We start from the raw sequence: 18303 nt of genomic DNA, 5'->3' as shown, positions 1-18303 counted from the left end.
GGCTGGCGTCAGTGGTGATCACAGCGTGCAGCAGCTCTACCGCCTGCAGACACGCACGAAAACGATCGACGTTTCGGTGGAGCTACTCGGTAGGTGGACGACGGTTCGGACCGCAAATCGGTTTCTAATTGGATGGGCGGGAAAAGGGGTTGAAATGAAAATGTAAAACTCCACGCCCTCAAAAAACCAACAGATCGCCGCGATCTGAGACACAGCATTATTGCGTGTCAAATCAAGCAGAGGAATTGGTATACGCACGGCTAACTAGCATGAAGGTGAGCCGGTGGACGTTTGTAATGGGAAACTGATCGAGCCGACTGATCGATTGATTGCGCTTCCAATGGCGTAGTTCCGTGCTGTGGACGCGCAAAGGACGGAGTTGTTTGGTAGACGAAATGAATAACAAGCAAGAAAGAGAGGGAAGAATCTTACATGCAATCTAGGTGAACCGTTTTGTTTGGCAATACGTATTATGATTTGGAGGGCAGCTATCTAAAAAGATATTAGGTGAAGTTTCACTTTCGCCCATTCCTTGGGATGGCTGGGAGAGGAACAAAAAGTATGTTTATGGACAATAAACCGAAAGGATTGTTTTTACAGTTTTAAACGGGTTTCGCCATTGCGGCCTCCAGCCACCACGGTGTTCCCAATTCAGGTCTAACCGTTCGGTAGTAAGCATCTCATTAGATGTACCGAGCGCGCCTGGTTGACGTAACGCTTACAGTTCGTCACATAGGTACACCTCCGCGGTCCGCGGTCGTAATGTACGGTTAAATCTTCCACATTTCTCGACGTACTTAGACTACGCGCTTTTGATTTGTCTGAGGGCACGTAGCCCACTTTCGACCTGGTGAACTCCAGGCCCCCGGGTGTAAAGCCTTGCCCAGTGTATGGCGATGAATAGATAGAGTACGGCACCTTCCCAGGGGGTAGGTATTTGACCGATTACGCAATCAGGTAGATTTGTGATATGGCGGCGGCCGGGTAATGACCGTGCTGGCGCGTACTGGGAGGCGCAACGTGAACGAAGGAAACGCTATGGCGGTGAAGCACGCCCGAGGTGGACGAATCTAAGGCCAGCGTGGTCGTAAAACTTTCGTTGGGATACGCCGATCATAACGCGGCACATTGTCGACGGGACAGGATTGTGCCTGGGAGTTGCCGTACGGTGTCTTCTCCGTCAATTGATGGAGGTGTCCCACAAAAGGTAGGCAATGAAAAATGAAGAGAAGCACAAAACAACCCCACCGACTTGCGCAAGGGCCGTGCGCGGGATGTCCTACCCTGAGTTCGCGCCCGGGTGCGGCGACATCATTTTGTTTGAGCTGGATGACCTCTACCGAGCGCCACTTGGCTCTCGTAGACGGAGTGTTTGCTGTTCGACGTGCCGTGCGGATCGTCAAGTGTGACGCAGCAGCAGATGGCTGTGTGCCGTGTTTGGTAGGAGTAAGAAAATACCTTGGCTAGAAAGTGGCAGTGCAGTGCAGGCAAAAGTCTAAACCATGATCGATCGATTGCACTCAGGCGAACGGTGCCCGACGTCATCCCTCCGCCAGTGAGATCGTTCTCGATCGATAAGTGGCCCTCGATGATAGTGAGTAGTGCACGTGAGCATTCATATAATCTTCCACAATTTTCCACTATCACCTGCGCTGCCGGGCGTGGACACGCGGACATCCGACGGTTCCGCAGCGATTGATGACACCGGACGGATGGTACTCGATCGACCGCTTGTGGCCGAACTGCGGAATGACTTTTTCCATCTGGTGAGGATTCCGATCAGGGTGTTCTCGGGCCAGAAACGCCTCATAAACCGCACTTTCATTGCCGATACTTTACCACTTTTTCGCAACGCCAGGTAAGCTATGATTGATTGAATTCTATATATCGTTTGGTTTAACGCAATTTCCGTTTCAGGATTGCTATATTTCGTACGAATATACAGGAACGTGCAAAGGATTTCAACCATGCCAATTTTTTCTTTCGACCGGTGTCAACGTACAACCTTAGGGGCAAAATACGACACGAGTTTTCCTACTCAATGCCGGTATTCCACGACCAGTGAGTGTAAACTGGATACTCGGTATTTCATGATCCTCTGAAATACGCTGATTCTCTTCACCCAGCCTTAGTTTGTACATCCGCTACCATGACATTGGCTATGATGAACGGTCATCCAAAATACTGCTAGTGGTGCTGCTGCCTATAAGTTTAATCGGCATGCTGTTCTGCCTGTCACTGCTGGTAGCCTTTAACCTCCAGAAAGCCACCGGCACTGCCAAGCTCACGCTTGCCGACTGCCTGATATGGTTCATAGGCGTAACGGCGCAGCAGGGCAGCCTCGTGCGGCCCAACTCCCTGTCAACGATGGTGCTCACCCTAGTGGCGCTGCTCTTCTCGTCGATCATGTACTGCACGTACCTGTCGCGCATCACCTCCCAGCTGTCGGTGGACGTGGAAGCGCTCGACTATCTGGACGATTTGCTGGAAACGAAGGAATACAGGATCGGTTTCGTTGGAAATGCTTCAAGATATTTGACCCCGACCGTGGTAAGTCCTTCTACCGTTTGTTTTTTTTTTTACTTCTTTATGGCATTGTGGAACGATCGAATGTTATCGCGCCATTAAACCGCCAATTCTGGCCGAAGGGCGTTTTTTATTAGCACTGCAAAGCCTCTCAAAAGGATAGTTACTGTTTGTATTGTTCCATTAGCATGTTAGTTTATATTTTCAACCGCAAGCGATGAGCGAGCGCAAGAGTATTATGTTTTTTATCGGCCACGAGCATCTCAAACACGATCGTAGTACTTTGTTTTTGTTATTTTAGCACCAAAAAGTTAAAGATATCGGAAATATATTGGAAATAAACAGCAGAGCTTCGACAAATCAAATTTCAAATCAATCAAAATTAAATTTTTCCAAGCTTGATACGACTTTTATATGTTATTATGTTATACTGTATTATGTTGTTCTGTATGATTACTCTTTTTTTATGAAACAAAATAAAAGCTAACATTATGTAGTGTCTAATAGAAACTTTCTAACCAATCAATGGACCTGAATGAATTTTTGTTTAGCAAAGGTAAAGATCATTATGGACCAAATCAGTTTTGAAAGCAAATGTGTGAAGATGGTATATAAAACAAAAACAAGAGGAAATAATATTCAACAACAACATTCATTTGCTTTAATTCGCTGGCACAAGGCGCACTCAAGCTTGAAGGAAGTTGATGGTATCGTTTGTTGATTAGTTTAATAGATAAATCCTAGCCGAGTGTTTACAAAAGTCTAAACGTTACTGTGGGCACATTTCATGCCATGCTTGGTTCACGGTCTATCAAATTTCTAGGCCAGCCGTTTATCTTGTGAGTGGAATTGGTATTCCCAAAAATTGCTATATTTTATTAAAATCATAGGCGGATCTTCCTATGAGCGGACTGAGCGTTACCGGGGATGCCCAATCTTAAGGGGCCCGGGCTGAAATCATAAGAAATCAGCGATATTACTTCTCACTTACATATACACATTACTCAGTTATAGTTTTCACTTTTGTATATGGGCAGCGAGCGAGACCAAACTTTTTTTTCTAGTTAGATTTTACATTACTTTCTTCTTCTTCTTGGCGTAACGACCTCTTGGTCATGCCTGCCCGTTAAGGGCTTACGAGACTTGTTTCCCTGTTGTACGTGGATAGTCAGTCCTCTCGTACAGGGGAGGGTCCGGTCACGGTTGGGATTCGAACCCACGCCGTCGAGGTGGTGAGCCCCGGCGCTCATGGGCCGATTTTTCTAACCGGCGCTACCGCTCGGCTGTCGCGGACCCCATTTACATTACTTTATCATTGTGAATTTTCACCTTTGAAGCCTTGGTAGAATGTGTTTTCTTTTGACTTGTTTCAGTCTAATCTTTCCGTTTGAGGTGTCTGCGATTCCCTTGCAAAATTGTGTATTGAAAATTGTTTTTCTCATTGCAGAGCAAATTTATCAGATTACATAATTGGAATGCGATTTCAAATGTATTCTTCGACCATGAAAATAGAAAAAGAACAATGGTAGTTATTTGGAATTTATATAAAATATCCTCTATTATCAAAGTAATTGATTTGAATACATTAAAAGAAGAAGAAAATAATGAAACTGTAGGAGAAAAGTAAAAAAAACAGTTTCCAATAAAAAACTATTATCTCGACTCAGTATAAGATTTCGAGGCCGTAATGAACAGCAAGATACGGATAGTTATGGAATTTGTTTTTACTTGTTTAGATTGTTTAGATGAATATGATGAATTTTTAAAGGTACATATAAAACAACATGCAAATGCTGTATAAGGAAATGTTAATTACCTATCTTATCATATTGTATATGAATTATAGAAATAATTGAAAACATAATCCGATCGGAAAATACCAGGACGGCTCCAAACTATAGCATTATTTTAAATTCTTCTCCTGATACCCCTCATGTAAATCAATTAACATTAGTTACAAAATATGTATCCGAGATGACAAAAGCAACAGAATACTTTTAATTTTTTCAAGAGTTTATTCCTATTGGTAAACATAAACATTAACTGTATGACAATACTGCAAACATGTATAATGGATTACAAGCTCTTATGTAACAAATAAGTTCAAATGTGGCCTTTGGTATAGACATATTTAGGCTCATGGAAATGTCTGGTCCACAATCAACTCAACCGCTTGGGGCCTCGAAATAGATTGATCCGCCTCTGATTATAATAATATTCATAGTTATTATGTTTTGATTTTCATTTGCAGAGGTATTTGAATACTCCAATAGAAAAGGTGATACTACAGACGGAAGAAGATAAAACTCTGTACGCTGATTCGTATGAGGAAGGAATTAGGCGTGTGCTGCAGTCAAATTATGGATTGATCAGTACTTCGGGCATTATGCGTAAGGCGCTGAATAATCGCCCGCAAAATGAATCGTGTCTGGTAAGTTTTGATATCAACAACAGATCTGCTTTGTCAGGTACATGAACGGTGACATAAATGATTTCTCCTTTTATATACTATCCACACCTTCATTTGGCAGATCACGGAGCTACAACTGGACACAATCATGCAAAATTTTGCCTTTGAAATGCAATCATTGTACGCCTACAGAAAGATGATAAACTATGCGTAAGTTTTTGGGTTTCTGCATGTTATAAAAATGCAACTGAGTAAGTTAGGCTCCCTCCTCAACTAGGATTCTTCGCTGTAAATCAAGCGGAATCGCGAAACGCCTCGGAACCGAAATGGTTCCACGCTTGAAGAGTTGTGGAAGAAATAAGCAAATTCACGCCATCACCATAAGCCACATTGAGCTTCATTTTTACTTGCTAACAGGTGGTTTTGTAGTCGCTGTACTTGTTTTGGGTTTGGAGCTCGTCGTGTTTTACAGGAAGAAATTAAAACAGCTACTGAAACAGCAAATAATGGGCTAGGAACGATACTGTTCATACCATGATTATTATAATAATATATTGACAATATATTGTTAATCGCTTTTGGGCTTCATAATTCGTGCATCAATGTAATATCAATCCACGTCAAGTATTTTACAATTGGAAGAGGCCATAATTGAAGTATTCAAATTACCATTACTTTCTTTTGCTGTTTTCACAGGATTAGCATAGACAATAGATATTTTGTTCAATAGTTATCTCAAAAGAGTTTTCATGCAAATTAAAAATTTAAACCCTCATATTAGAACCCGAAAAATTAGATATCTAGTTTTTCATCGCTAAGTGTTGCTAAGTTTTTATTTATCAATGCAACATTTTACCGTTAAATTAATCTCTCAATTTACCAATTACAAGCATTCAGCTTAAACTCGGTTTAATGCAATCTGGACATAAATAGGGCTCCTGGCTTTACAACAGAGCACAGGACTATGTTGAAAAAAACCCTGCGTCATTTTTTTAATTTCAAATTTAAAGCGAAAAATATTTGTGTTTCGACATGCACGATAAATTTATCAAAAGTTAAACTATCTTTCTCGAAACCTGTTATAGGATCTTTCTCGAAACCTGTAACAGGAGTTATCATAATCGCGACCTGTCAAGTTATCAAACTTTTTTCTGCCACTTTTACTTACCATAGCATGCAAATCGGTTCCCTTTCACCGAGAACGACACATTGAGTGCAAATAAATGTTGTTTGATGAAGCAATCCCGTTGAACGTTGTTTTTTGTGTGTTTATTTAAATAACATTTCCCCAAATTTGGCTATCTTCCGCCAGTTGCACAGCATCTCGTCTATCGGATAAGAGAAAAGTAGAAATGCAACTTAACTGACCTAGATACGACCAACAATGTGAGTCCTGCGGACGCCTATTCGCTCGTTTTTTTTCTTGTTTCGCTTCCCATACTGGCTGATGGAGGTGGATCGTGGGCGCAGTGGGTGAGAGTGGAGAATAAATTATGGAACGCGGACGTAGTCGGACCGTGCTAGTGTAGTCTTTCGTTCTGAAGATAGTGCTCCCGCTGCAGGTTACACATGTCTTCGGCGCCGGCCTGCTTAAGACAGTCGACGATCGGCTTGCCACTGTCTACCGCCATCGTCAGGCCTCGCTTGACGGCCTCCGTGGTCATGGTTTGCAGCTTCGATGCCTGCCCGGTTGCGGCGAAGATGCGGATGAACGCGGTGGTACAGCCGGATCCTGAAATGCGGGTGGGATCAGAGTAGTTAGCGTGCCGGTGCCAAACCTGCTCGGAGGCGTTTATAGCTGCGAACTCACCGTAGTTGCCGAATTCGCCGCTCTGGTAGTCGAACGGCAGCAGGTAGTGATACTGCGGCCAGTAGCTCTTGGTCACCAGGAACACCATGTTCGAGTCCGACTGCTTGTGGTTCTTGTCAAGACCCCAGATGAAGTGGGCCGAGTTCACCAGCCACGACACGTGTAGCACGATAAGGTAGCGCAGGGAGAAAGCGACGAAAATGGCCGCCTGCACCGTGTCACCCCAGTACTCGAGTGGGGCGTTGATCGGCAGCAGCACGAAAAGCACCACGTACAGCAACCAGTAGAAGCGCTTCTGGAACATCACGATCCGGTCGGCTTCCAGGTCGCTCATGTCGACCGTCTGCAGCAGCTTCTCCTGGCGTGCGCTTAGCTTGCGGATGTTGGCGAAGACTTGCGCGTGCAGGAAGTCCTTGTCGCTGTAGTAGGGGTCATCGGCGGAGCGGAAATGTGTATGATGCAGCCGATGCAAGCGTACCCAGTCGTAAATGGAACCCTGCAAGAGAATGTTGGAAAATCATAGTCACTTAAATCATTCATGTTAGAACGTACTATTTCTCACAAAAGTTTACAGGATCTGGTATTTCTATTATACGCGTGCATCTCTAATAATACGTCCCAATTTGCTTCTAAAGATAGCACCGGTATTTAAAGACCTTGAGGATGATGGGGATCAAACTGATGAGTCAAAGAACCCTTAAACTATTATTTTTTCAAGATATTCGAGCAAATGGAATCGCAGAATCCACTGTAAAGAATCTTCAGTTTTATCGTTTAGTCACATTAAGCAAAGATTTGACGATTGTCGACCTAACGGCACCAACACCATAAGAAAAATCTTCATTTGTACGAGTGTTAGCCAGTTTCCGTGCAATGAATAATTTTTTTGGAAACATAAATAACCTTCCTCAAAATTTATAAATCTCAACAAACAAAGAATCCATTTGTTGGAAAACAGAATTAACCTTTGTAAGCCCCTTTATCTCACAAGAAATATAACGTTCTTACAGCCTACGAATTTCCAAATAGCATACATTAGTGTAGTACGTTGGATGGAATCAAATAAATTTTATCTCTGAAAATTACTACATTTTCAACCCAACTGACCACTTTTTTAATTAACCTATTTCATGGATTTCTGTGGTTTTTAAAACAAAAGATGAAAAAACCTTTGAACATTTACAAAAAAAGCTCGCCTATAACTGAAGCTTTCAGCACGTTCGAAGCTTTGGTCACCTTCAAGTCAACCGTTTCATTCCCACCAAAACCGGTTCGTGCATTCATAGAGATACATACCTGTCCGCCAAGCGTTTGGAAGATCATCAGTATGAAGCGCAGTAACGGGGTGGCCTGGTATGTCCTATGGGCCCATAGACGGTGGGCCCCGGCCGTAACGCCCAAGATACCGCACAGCGTGAGCAAGGAGGCTGTCGGGACGAAGGCGTACATTTGAAAAGGAGTTGTAGGTCACCCGACACGGGTCGCGTACTCACTGAAGACAAACGTTATCGCCGATGTGTGTGAAAATAAAACGAAAATGCCGTACACTCCGAGCAGGTTCAGGTGGATGTAGAACAGGACCGAAGGCCAGCTGGCCTCCCGCTTGTTGTCTCTCGAGGAGCTACCGTCGGTGGACTGTGGAGTTTGATTGTCTGTAGCGGCCGTGCTTTTGCCATCCTCTCCTTGCTGCCCTTTGCGTTCGATCGGTTCCGTGGTGGCGGCCCCCTTTGGTGTTGCACTTGGTGCGAAATTTTCATTGTGATCGGCCATTTTCCTAGCACCGCGTTTGATTCGTCCTATTATGCTGTAAAAGCAATTATATGAAAACATGAAAAACGTCCTATTATGCTGTAAATTAAATGATAGATAAAAGGTTAACGAAAGTTTCTTTAAACATAACGATGTTTGTAGTCTGCCCATTTTGTTCACGTCGGGAACGGAGCAAGTCAAGGGAATAAACGGAAGGTCTTAGTGCACAACCGGTTACCGTTGAAAGACGATTGTAAAAAGTAAATTTTATCACAACCTCGTCCACTCAGCGATCGCTGCCGAACTGATCCACTCCGTTCGGTACCGGTGGTTTACAACCAGAAAGCGGCTTAAATTGCGACTGCGCAGTGAGATGTAATGGTTCGAAGACCAACGGCAAGGCCACTGGCTGTACTTGGGTTTCTGGAAGGTCATGGATGTTATTAACGCAAGTTACTTCTTGTGCAACGTTGGGCAGTATCGCAGTATATCCTTTCACTTTAGCATCCTCGCGGCGGGAGAAACATGGGTTCAATATCGCGGGGAAAAACCTCCACAAGCCATGCCAATAAGCACAAGGTGTGCACTGTGAAGTGGTTGTAATTAAAGTTTGGTTTCCTGGAAGGCTTTAACACAGACTCATGTTGGAGGATTCAACGTAGAAACTTAGTGTTCACTTTATGTCTTTTAGAAGATGTTTACCTACTAAAAACTTGAAACACGGTTTCCGAAAATTAACCGTGTTTTGTTCATCAAACGGACTCCAGTATCCAAGGAGGAAGATAAAGGACAAAGTTGCATTCAACATACTTCAAAGGCAAAGTTGCTTTCAAAATATTTAGATTATTTCTTGACGTAGCAGTATATTTTCAAATATCTATTCTACTGTTGCTAGCGTTTCCACTGATTAGTTATTTACAATTTTCTTGTAATGTAGTTATTATTAAAATAGCTAAAAAAAAAACTAGCTATGGTCTGTCCAGAAGCACCTATGTGACAGTTGATTTCAAACATGGAAATTCACTCTTCGCGCACCTTGACGTTCACCAAAAAAAAAACGCAGCCGTTCGTGCGGTGACACAGAATATTTACACCACTTTTACAATTTTAATTTCCATTCCTCGTCAACGTCTTTCTTCTGCTCCAAAGTCCACTGTCCTTCCCGGCAGTGGCAAAGAGGGCCAAGGAGGGAAGCAAAGGTCAACCCAACCCGCCGGCTTAATATGCACCGAAAAGCGCACTTATCCACAGGAAGGAAATGGCAGACCGCACCGGTTCGGCCATTAGGAGCAACGAAAGTGCTTCGGTGTGGTTTTCAATGGCACGCGGGTGGCCGAAAGGTTAATCGAATGTAAAATAAACCTCCATACGGCCGATTATTTTAACGATATCAGCTGCCGCCATTGGAGCGCATCATCGCACGGTGGGCGTCCGGAGCGGAGGATTGCGTATTATAATTAAACAAAAAAAAACCCAAAATATACACATTAAACATTTAAAGTATGCGAATAGAAAAAATACGCATATGGATCGATTTGCCGCCCGCCATTTTCACGCATCCATCGGCTTGGCACCCCATACGCAAACAATGGTCAAGGTGAGCCTTTTCGGGGTAGGTGTTTGATCGGGTGGGGCAGCTGAACGGAACGGATGCTATAAACCACGTGTTGCCTGGTAGCCTCCTATCCTCGTTCTTTCGGGACCGGGAACCAAACGCGCGCTCGGTACCGGTTTGTCGGGTTTCTTTTCCGAACGAACGTAACGAATGTGACCGCGTGCGTTGACATGCTTGGCGTTTTTTTTTGTTTCGCATAATTTGGTCGCCCGAGTTACAACACTACAGTAAATGGTCCCACTCGGTGACGCGCGTGATGATGTTGACCGGTTTCCGCTAGACCGAGTTCTAGAATAGAAGACAAACAAGTTAAAATTTCGTACCGGAGTCGTAAACGTTCGCTTACAACGGCTTCACAGACGTTCAGGGTTAGGCTGGACTGGGTGGGAAATTTCATGCCTTCCCCAGTGTACTTCGATATCGTTTCTCCCCGAAGTTTGTAGGCCGCAGGTAAGGTCGTTCAATTGAAACCGAAGTCTAACTACACGTGCTTAATTGACCTTTCCCTGCGTTTGCGCCAGTCATGGAGCAGCTCTGGCAGGCATTGCGCAGTGGGCTGTGAATTTTTAACTATTTTCCCGACCTTCCCTAGCCATGATGAAAATGATAGTCTAGTGGTGCGACCGTTTACGCAACGTACAAATGGATAGTGAAAGATTATGAAGTTTCAGCGCGCCAATTAATTAGCCATGGCCTAAGATTTGGCATCGTTTTGCTTAGCACTCATTAGAGTCGCCGGCTTTGGGACACCCACTCTGGGAACCTATTAAAACGAACTATTCATTTAACTGCTTACCACACGGCGGGGATTCTTTGGTCCGTTGTTAAGTACGTCCATTTTGAAAACGACCTCGAAAGCACTACTTCATTTTAATTGTCCCAGGATGCAGACACATGAAGCAAATAAACGTTTAACTACTCTCGTATTGTCCTTGCACTTAATTTAAATAAAAAAGGAAATTTCTTGCCCACCTTGATACACCAAGACACCTAGTTAAACATTTTATTTTAGGAAGCGTGCGCACCCGTCGTGGCGAGAAAATATATTCTCTTCGTCTTCGGTGAAATAGCTAACCCACGTGCGATAAGATAAATGGATTGTATTTCCGTGTGTTGGTAGGACGCTTTAGGGGTTTGGAGGTGGGTTTTGTTTGTTTTTTTTTGTAGTCGTAATTTTCGTTAAAACAAAAAACCGCACCGTCTCCCTTGAGGTAGAAGGACAACGGGCCTCTCGACTGTCGCAACGTGCTTCGAGTAAACGGTGAGATTATCAAATGTGGGCAAGTTCCAAAATTCACGTTTACGTGTGAACTCGAACTACAAATATTACGCGACAATCTGCCTACCAAAGGAAAGCGGTGTCAAGCTTATTGCTCGGGGTTCTCGGGGTTTATCTTCCCGTGGCCGCCAAAGTGGAAACTGCCGCCCATGTTTCAATCCCGGTTTTTTTTTGTTGATCCCTTTTCTTCTTTTCTCTACACATCATTTCACTGGAGAACAAGGAAAGGCTTTAAGAAGACCCGGAACGAACTGATCACTCACATGGCACACAGACCACGAGCCGCACAATCTTATCGCTCGTGCCGTATCCCTGACTCTTCTGGTGGATTGTCTTCAAACTCACTATTAGTTCCACGCTGCCGAAGCCGTTGTTAGTGCTGCTGCTGCTGTTGCTGCTCTGTCTGTCGGCGATGGCGTTTCTTCGCGAGGAACGCGCCGGATCAGAGACAGATGACTATTACGAAATGATATTCCACGAATTCCATCCGCGGTGGCCGCCCGGATACTATCGGCTGCTGGAAGCTTCGGTTCCACGCTCGTACCGATGTGCGAGCGGAAAAGCACAGATGGAAGAACGTAACCGCTTTTAAAACTAGCTAGGTGTCGTAGATGCGCGCGCACTCGCAGAGACAGAGCTTCCCTTCCGTGCGGCTCGAGTGCTCGTTGACGATTAACCGCGGGAGGTGCTGCGATCGTCGAATTATTTCGATGGCCGGTCGGAACTGGACGCGATCGCATACGATCGCACACACTAGCCCAACGCGTCCGGTGTGGAAAGGTCTAGTTCTGGCGGGGTGGGAGATTGAGGTGGATATCGCAGAAGGGCTGGCGAAAACGGGTGGTTGTCCTTACGCTAAGTGGGGCGAGGAAAAGAATCGCGCAAAGAATTGAAGAGCGCGTCGTCCTTCTGGAAGCTTTCTGGTGCTTTCGCCTTGGAAGTTGTATGAACGGGATCGAGCTTTAAATTTGCACTTTATTCGAAAGTAGTGTTTTTTACAAATAAAAAGGAAGTAGAATATTTCAATCAAAGTTAAACTTGCTAAGTAAAAAGTAATATTTTGCTAATTGGAATAGAAACTTCTTATCAAAAATAATTTTCAAAAACATTAAGGTTTCCTACTACAATGGACATAAAATATATTCATTTGGTGCGCTTCAGTTTGGCATTGTTGCACATTAAATGATTTCGATTTTATTATACTTATCTTTTTCATGTTGTTTTGATGATTAACAACATTCCAGAGAATTTTGGAAAATTTTATCAAATAGTATTTCTTGGATTTTTGCTTGATATATTGGAGTTTTGCACCATAAAAGAAGATCATTCTGCGGCCATGTCTTAACAATTAAAATACTCTCACAACTGGTCTGTTGAACTCAAGAGAGTTAATGTGATGTGAAATGTAATGATTAAGTTTAACGAAATAAACATAATATAAATCAATTATCAATCATTGGCGGGTACGCTACAGCCGACTGGTAGCGCCGGTTAGACAAATCGGCCTACGAGTGCCGGCGGGGCTTACCACCTCGACGGTGTAGGTTCGAATCCCAACCGAGACCAGACCTTCCTCTGTACGAGAGGACTGACTTATCCACGTACACAAGGGAAATAGTCTTGTAAGCCCTTAACCGGTAGGCATGATCAAGAGAGGGTCGTTACGCCAAGAAGAAGAAGAAGAAGAATTCAATCATCGAACACATTTTTAAACAATTCAAGTAGTGAAACTGTATGTTCATTTTAGACTATTAAAGGATTAAAATAAAACAGTGCTAGCAAAGTTCGACAGTTAAGGCCTTAAAACAGTTTAAACCTTTCCATTGCTGCCAATGTTTTGAGTTGACCCGTTAAGCTTAACCCTTCGTGCAGCGTGCGCTTCTGAATAATCAATCAACAAGCAAAACATTCGCAAACAAGTTCCACGTGTGGAGTAAAAAGGTGCCGTCGTGACAGTACATTTCCAATTGGCTAGCGGCTGTTAGTTATTCAATAATAGTTATTTTTATGCAATTAAATGTAAATATTATTCTCACGCGGGATTTTTGCCAGTGGGCGTTTAGAACAATCCACTCGGATCTGCCCTCGGTGCAGATCGAAGCGGATGAGAATCACTGGGTATTGCGTGGTATTGGGGGCTCATTTGAGATGGATCACCGCCAGGCAGGGGGAATAACGCGAGCTCATGATCGGTGGGGATTCACTACAACAATGCAAACTGAATATGGCATGGATGGAACGGAATATACCAGGGGAGAAGTAAGTGAACAGCGTGTATCGTCGGTTAAAGCACCAAGTTAAATCATTTCTCCGGTGAATGCTGCATTCAGGGGGTTGGTTGTCCGACCTTGTGTTGGCCCAAGAAACGACGGGAATGATAACACACGTTGCTTTACCATTCCCGGCTATTCTAGTGTGTGTATGTGTGTGTGTTATGACTGTCGTGTTGTCAACCCGACCGTTGCCCGTCAACTGTTGTAACATACTGACCCCACCAGGTTCCTGCTTGCCCGACTGGTCCGATTCGACACAAGGTCCCCAAAACGTGTTCATGCGAGTATTACGATGAATTGCACCGTCCACCAAGGACAGCTGGTGATATTCAGCGTCTGTTATTTGTTTGGTTTGTTTGCTTAATGTCCAGCCCAAACAGTTTGTTCGTTCCACCCAGATTCAATAAAAAAAAACTTGATCCTTTGTGGACTTAGTGGATCAAAATTCCAAACGTTTCGATAAACATTATTTGCAGTGTGCTTAATTGGCCAAAAGTATAAGTTATTCTGCTTTATCTAGCCCCCGTCGTCCCCTCTGAAAATAAATAAATAAATAAACAAATGCAACCCCCCCTGAACGAGCTAGCTCAGTGCAAATAAACAGGAATATTTAATTTTCTATTGAGGGCGTAGCTGGATTGTAAAAAAAAAAGATAGAATCTTGAAAATGTTTGTACTGTCACAACAAAATAAGTATAAAATTTGGTTTTAACAAAAAGTGAGCGAGAAGTACTATGTTTAGCTGAAGTGGATACGGCTCCCTGGCTCCCGTATAGCCACTGGAAATGTGCAACCACTTGTTGGACATTCCATCAAGTATCGAAGGAGTATATGAATGGAGCTAGATTTCTGAAACCGCAGAAGGATATGGGACTTCGCAGATGACCCGACTGTAGTATGTGTGTATATTGATTGTAGTGCATCTCATCATTGAATGTACCGCAAACATCTCGCGAATAAACCGGCACGAGCGTAGGGCCGGTGCAGATCTGTCATCATCGAGAAAATCGGGGTCAACAACCTACATAAACCAATGTTACATAATATTGTTGTTGTTGTTGTCGAACTGTGAACATGTGAACTGTACGTGCGGATGGGTCGGAAAAAATATTCCAGCTTTGCTAAGCTAGACAATAGTATTTGAATTATAAACCTAACGAGCGTACATGGTTAATTTTGGTGTGGATTTATTGAATTGATCCCATAGCGTTCTAAGTAAGGCGCTTGTGGTTATGGCCATGGTTATAGGCATTACGTTGCTAATATTAAGGCGGGAGACAAGCGTTGTACACCATCGATCAACTTTGGTAGGCGTGCTCGTTCGAACTAGACTGCGAGTCAAAACTTCGAGCCTCAGTTTTGCGTCCGCACGATGTCGTCCAGATCTTCCTTTGGTATGTCCTGATCACCATAGCCCCAAACAGGATCCTGATGGGCATACTCGTCCGTCAGGAAGCGAGTGCCGTCACCACACTTGGCCGCACGCCTAGCGACGACTTCCGGCGGCACCGATTTCCCTACGTTAGATGGTATGGAAAACAAGTGAATCGAAGAAACTCTGCATAAAACCCCCAAAGCAGCGATCACTTACGTTCGTAGGCCCATCCCAGCCGGGCAAAACAGTCAATGAAGCCCGTGGTTACGTTGAAGAGGTAGCTTCCCAGCTCACTGGTCTTGTAGTCCCACGGGAACACGTGGTGATAGTTGTGCCAGCCTTCGCCGAGCGCCGCGATCGCCACCGACAGGTTCTCGACCGGGCTAATGCTCTTATCGTACGGCCGGTTGCCGAACATGTGCGCCACGCTGTTCACGAAGAAGGCAATATTGAGCGTCGTGGTGAAGCGGAACGTGAAGCACACCCAGAACGCGACCGAAAGCTGCTCGCCCCAGTAGTACCACGGCACCAGCACTGGCAGGCCGATGACGAGCAGTGCGAAGAGCGGAATGTAGTAGCGGCGCTGTGCCATCACGATCGGATCGGCCTCCAGGTCCCTCATGTCGATGATTTTGCGCTTGGCCACCACCTCCGGGTGGGGCGTTAGGAACACCCAGCCGACGTGTGCGAAGAAGAACCCGCGCTTCGCGTTGTGCGGATCGGCATCCGTCTCCGAGTACTTGTGGTGTACCCGATGGTCGTGGGCCCACGTGTAAGCATCACGCTTTTTTGAGTCAAAGAGTAGAAAAAGATTGACAACGTTTGTGTTCAAAATGTGATGTCAAAGTTCAAAATGTGCGATGCAATTTGTCTACATTTAGGCGCAAAACATATAACGGAATTTTTCAAATTTGTATGTCGATTTAATGAGCTTTAACCACGTGTTTCATTTGTAACATGGATGATTTTAAAACTCTTTTACTCTTTTACCAAAAATTGAAATTGTTTAAAAAATAAACAAGAATAGCTACTGATCACCAGCTACTGATAAAATAACACATATATTTAAATTTCGTTAACATTAAGTGAAATATGCTTGCACACAGGAAAAAAAAAGAATATTATGGTATATGTATGTTTGATAGATAGGATGGTCGAATTCGGTCGCTTCGTTTCTTTTTCTATAAAATATTTAGATTAACTTAGTGTAGAAAATGACAAAAATAGGTAAAATATCGCTTGTTCTCGTTAGAGTATGTTAATTAAATAGAATACAAATCATGTCATAGATATGAATAATCTTTTTTAATGAAAATATATAGAAAACTAGTCATTGTTATTTATATTCCGGTTTAAGTAATCACTCCTGCCAGTAAACGAATATTATACTACGCTGGATTCTATCCACATGAGTTTTAAACAAACCAAAAATACCATCATAATTATGCTCGTGATACAAACGAGTGTTTGTTTTACATTGAAACACATAAATCTGTTTCCTGCTCAGGTGAAATTATTTATCGATTTCCTGTTTGCCGGTTGCCCCGCCTTACCCTGGTACCCTTGCCTGAGACTCACCTGTCCGCATATTGTAAATAGGAACATCAGTAATAGTTTCAGCGGCCAGCGCGCTTTGTACGATTTGTGTGACCAAAGCCGGTGTGCTCCGGCCGTTATCCCTATTCCGGAGGCCCACACTAGCACCAGTGCTGGAAGCAGAAATGGCAGATAATCGTTAGCGAGCAGAACACACCAGAACAAACCCTGATGTCGCTGGATAGGAGACACTTACTCCACAGGTATGTGTACAGCTTCGCCCGGAATGTGACCAGCTGAAAGAGGCCGATGGCGAAGCCGGTATGTACGAACAGTTGGGCGATGAAATCGGGCCACCGTATTTGCGCCCGGAAGGGCTCACCGTCCCTCGTGCGTTCGTGATCACAGTCATTATTGTTCTGGTCGTTGGCCGCCGCCGGTGGACGGTCCTGTGCGAAATCTGTCGGCTGCGCTGGGCGCTTACGTACCGCCGTGTCCATGTTGATTGCGTCCGCAGGACTACCGCTCGGTGTGGCATCCGACACCGCGGTGTCCGATACATTAGGTGCCATTTTTCTTCGTCGTCACTGCTGCCTCTCAATGGAAACCGGGTAGGTCACTAATGATACTCTGACTCATAACCTGCAACGGGAGTGGGGGAAGGGAGGGCAGGTGCGAAAAGATGTGGATTTTAGTTGTATCAGTTTACCGCCACGCATTACACTAATGTCAAGTCGAACCCAGTATCGGGGAGGCTAGGTTCTCGAAGAGACGTTACAGACTACACAGCGTGTACAGTAGTTTGTCAAACAGGGCATCCACGAAGGTGGAGATTCTTATCACAATTGAGTCATTCCAGTAATTCCACCCCTTGAAGTAGGACACGGCGGGCGATGTAATCACAAAGTAACGCAGTGCGGTTAAGAAAACATAAATAACAGAACATTTCGTTGTACGTCGCGCACGGCCGTTGAATGAAATTTTTAGGATTCAAGATAAATAGAAAGTTGATTGATTGGTCAATATTTGAAAGGTCGATACTCGGACGATCGCAGATGGAAAGCTAAGGATATTGATTCACGCTGGCCGTGGAAGGGCATAAAGGGTGGGAGCAGACGAAAGAGGACATTCGATATAACGTGCGCTGGTGCAGTCATAACTTATTTCCAAGTTGTAACCGGTAAAAACCTATTCCCTGGATAAAACAGACACACAGCGTTGGGAAATTGAAGGGCACTTCCAATACGCTTCTAACCGTGGTCTCTAGAGAGAAGGTAACGCAGGAAATACGAAACGAAACTACAGCTAGTGGACAAACTGTGTACAACGAGGATATCGTTGAAGCGGATAGGAGTAGATCTGCCGTGGCCGATAAGCACGTGCAAGATAGGTTGTGGTCAAGGACAAAAAAATATGGGATCGGCTTCGGGAGGTGCCTGTATAGCTTAATTTATTTCCAAGCGATAATTACTTCGGGTATTGTGTTACAGCACACGACTGTGATGCGTTTTTAGTCAGTCATTCGTTGCTGTCCAAAGCAGAAGATAGGAAAATATACAAGCCGTGTAAACACACTGTTCGACACGTGTAATGTTAGTCACATCCTTGGGCATCGGAGATAAGATGTTTAATAATTCGTCTTATCTGGTTGCGGTAATATGTGACGAAACAGAATTTAACACCTGGCGAGACCCAAGTGCCTTTCATATGTTTTTTTTTTTCAATTTCCC

The 18303-nt window shown here is 44.2% G+C and overlaps 2 protein-coding genes across 2 annotated transcripts; both read right to left on the bottom strand.

The window, feature by feature from the left end:
• Positions 1-6456: 6456 nt before the first annotated feature.
• Positions 6457-8516, bottom strand: LOC131262577 (acyl-CoA Delta-9 desaturase). The gene is made up of 4 exons (XM_058264622.1): positions 8240-8516; positions 8043-8173; positions 6747-7242; positions 6457-6668 (listed from the first exon to the last, which is right to left on the bottom strand). Exons 1-4 carry the CDS (start codon positions 8514-8516, stop codon positions 6457-6459), a joined length of 1116 nt encoding a protein of 371 aa, XP_058120605.1.
• A 6350-nt stretch (positions 8517-14866) lies between these two features.
• Positions 14867-17144, bottom strand: LOC131259944 (acyl-CoA Delta-9 desaturase). The gene is made up of 4 exons (XM_058261558.1): positions 16830-17144; positions 16616-16746; positions 15254-15821; positions 14867-15179 (listed from the first exon to the last, which is right to left on the bottom strand). Exons 1-4 carry the CDS (start codon positions 17071-17073, stop codon positions 15016-15018), a joined length of 1107 nt encoding a protein of 368 aa, XP_058117541.1. The 5' UTR covers positions 17074-17144; the 3' UTR covers positions 14867-15015.
• Positions 17145-18303: the final 1159 nt, after the last annotated feature.

Source organism: Anopheles coustani, chromosome 3 (genome assembly GCF_943734705.1).
Source record: "Anopheles coustani chromosome 3, idAnoCousDA_361_x.2, whole genome shotgun sequence".
In the NCBI taxonomy this organism is placed as follows: Eukaryota; Metazoa; Arthropoda; class Insecta; order Diptera; family Culicidae; genus Anopheles; species Anopheles coustani.
Note: the sequence above shows the minus strand (reverse complement) of the source record. Positions and strands in the feature narration are given on the sequence as shown.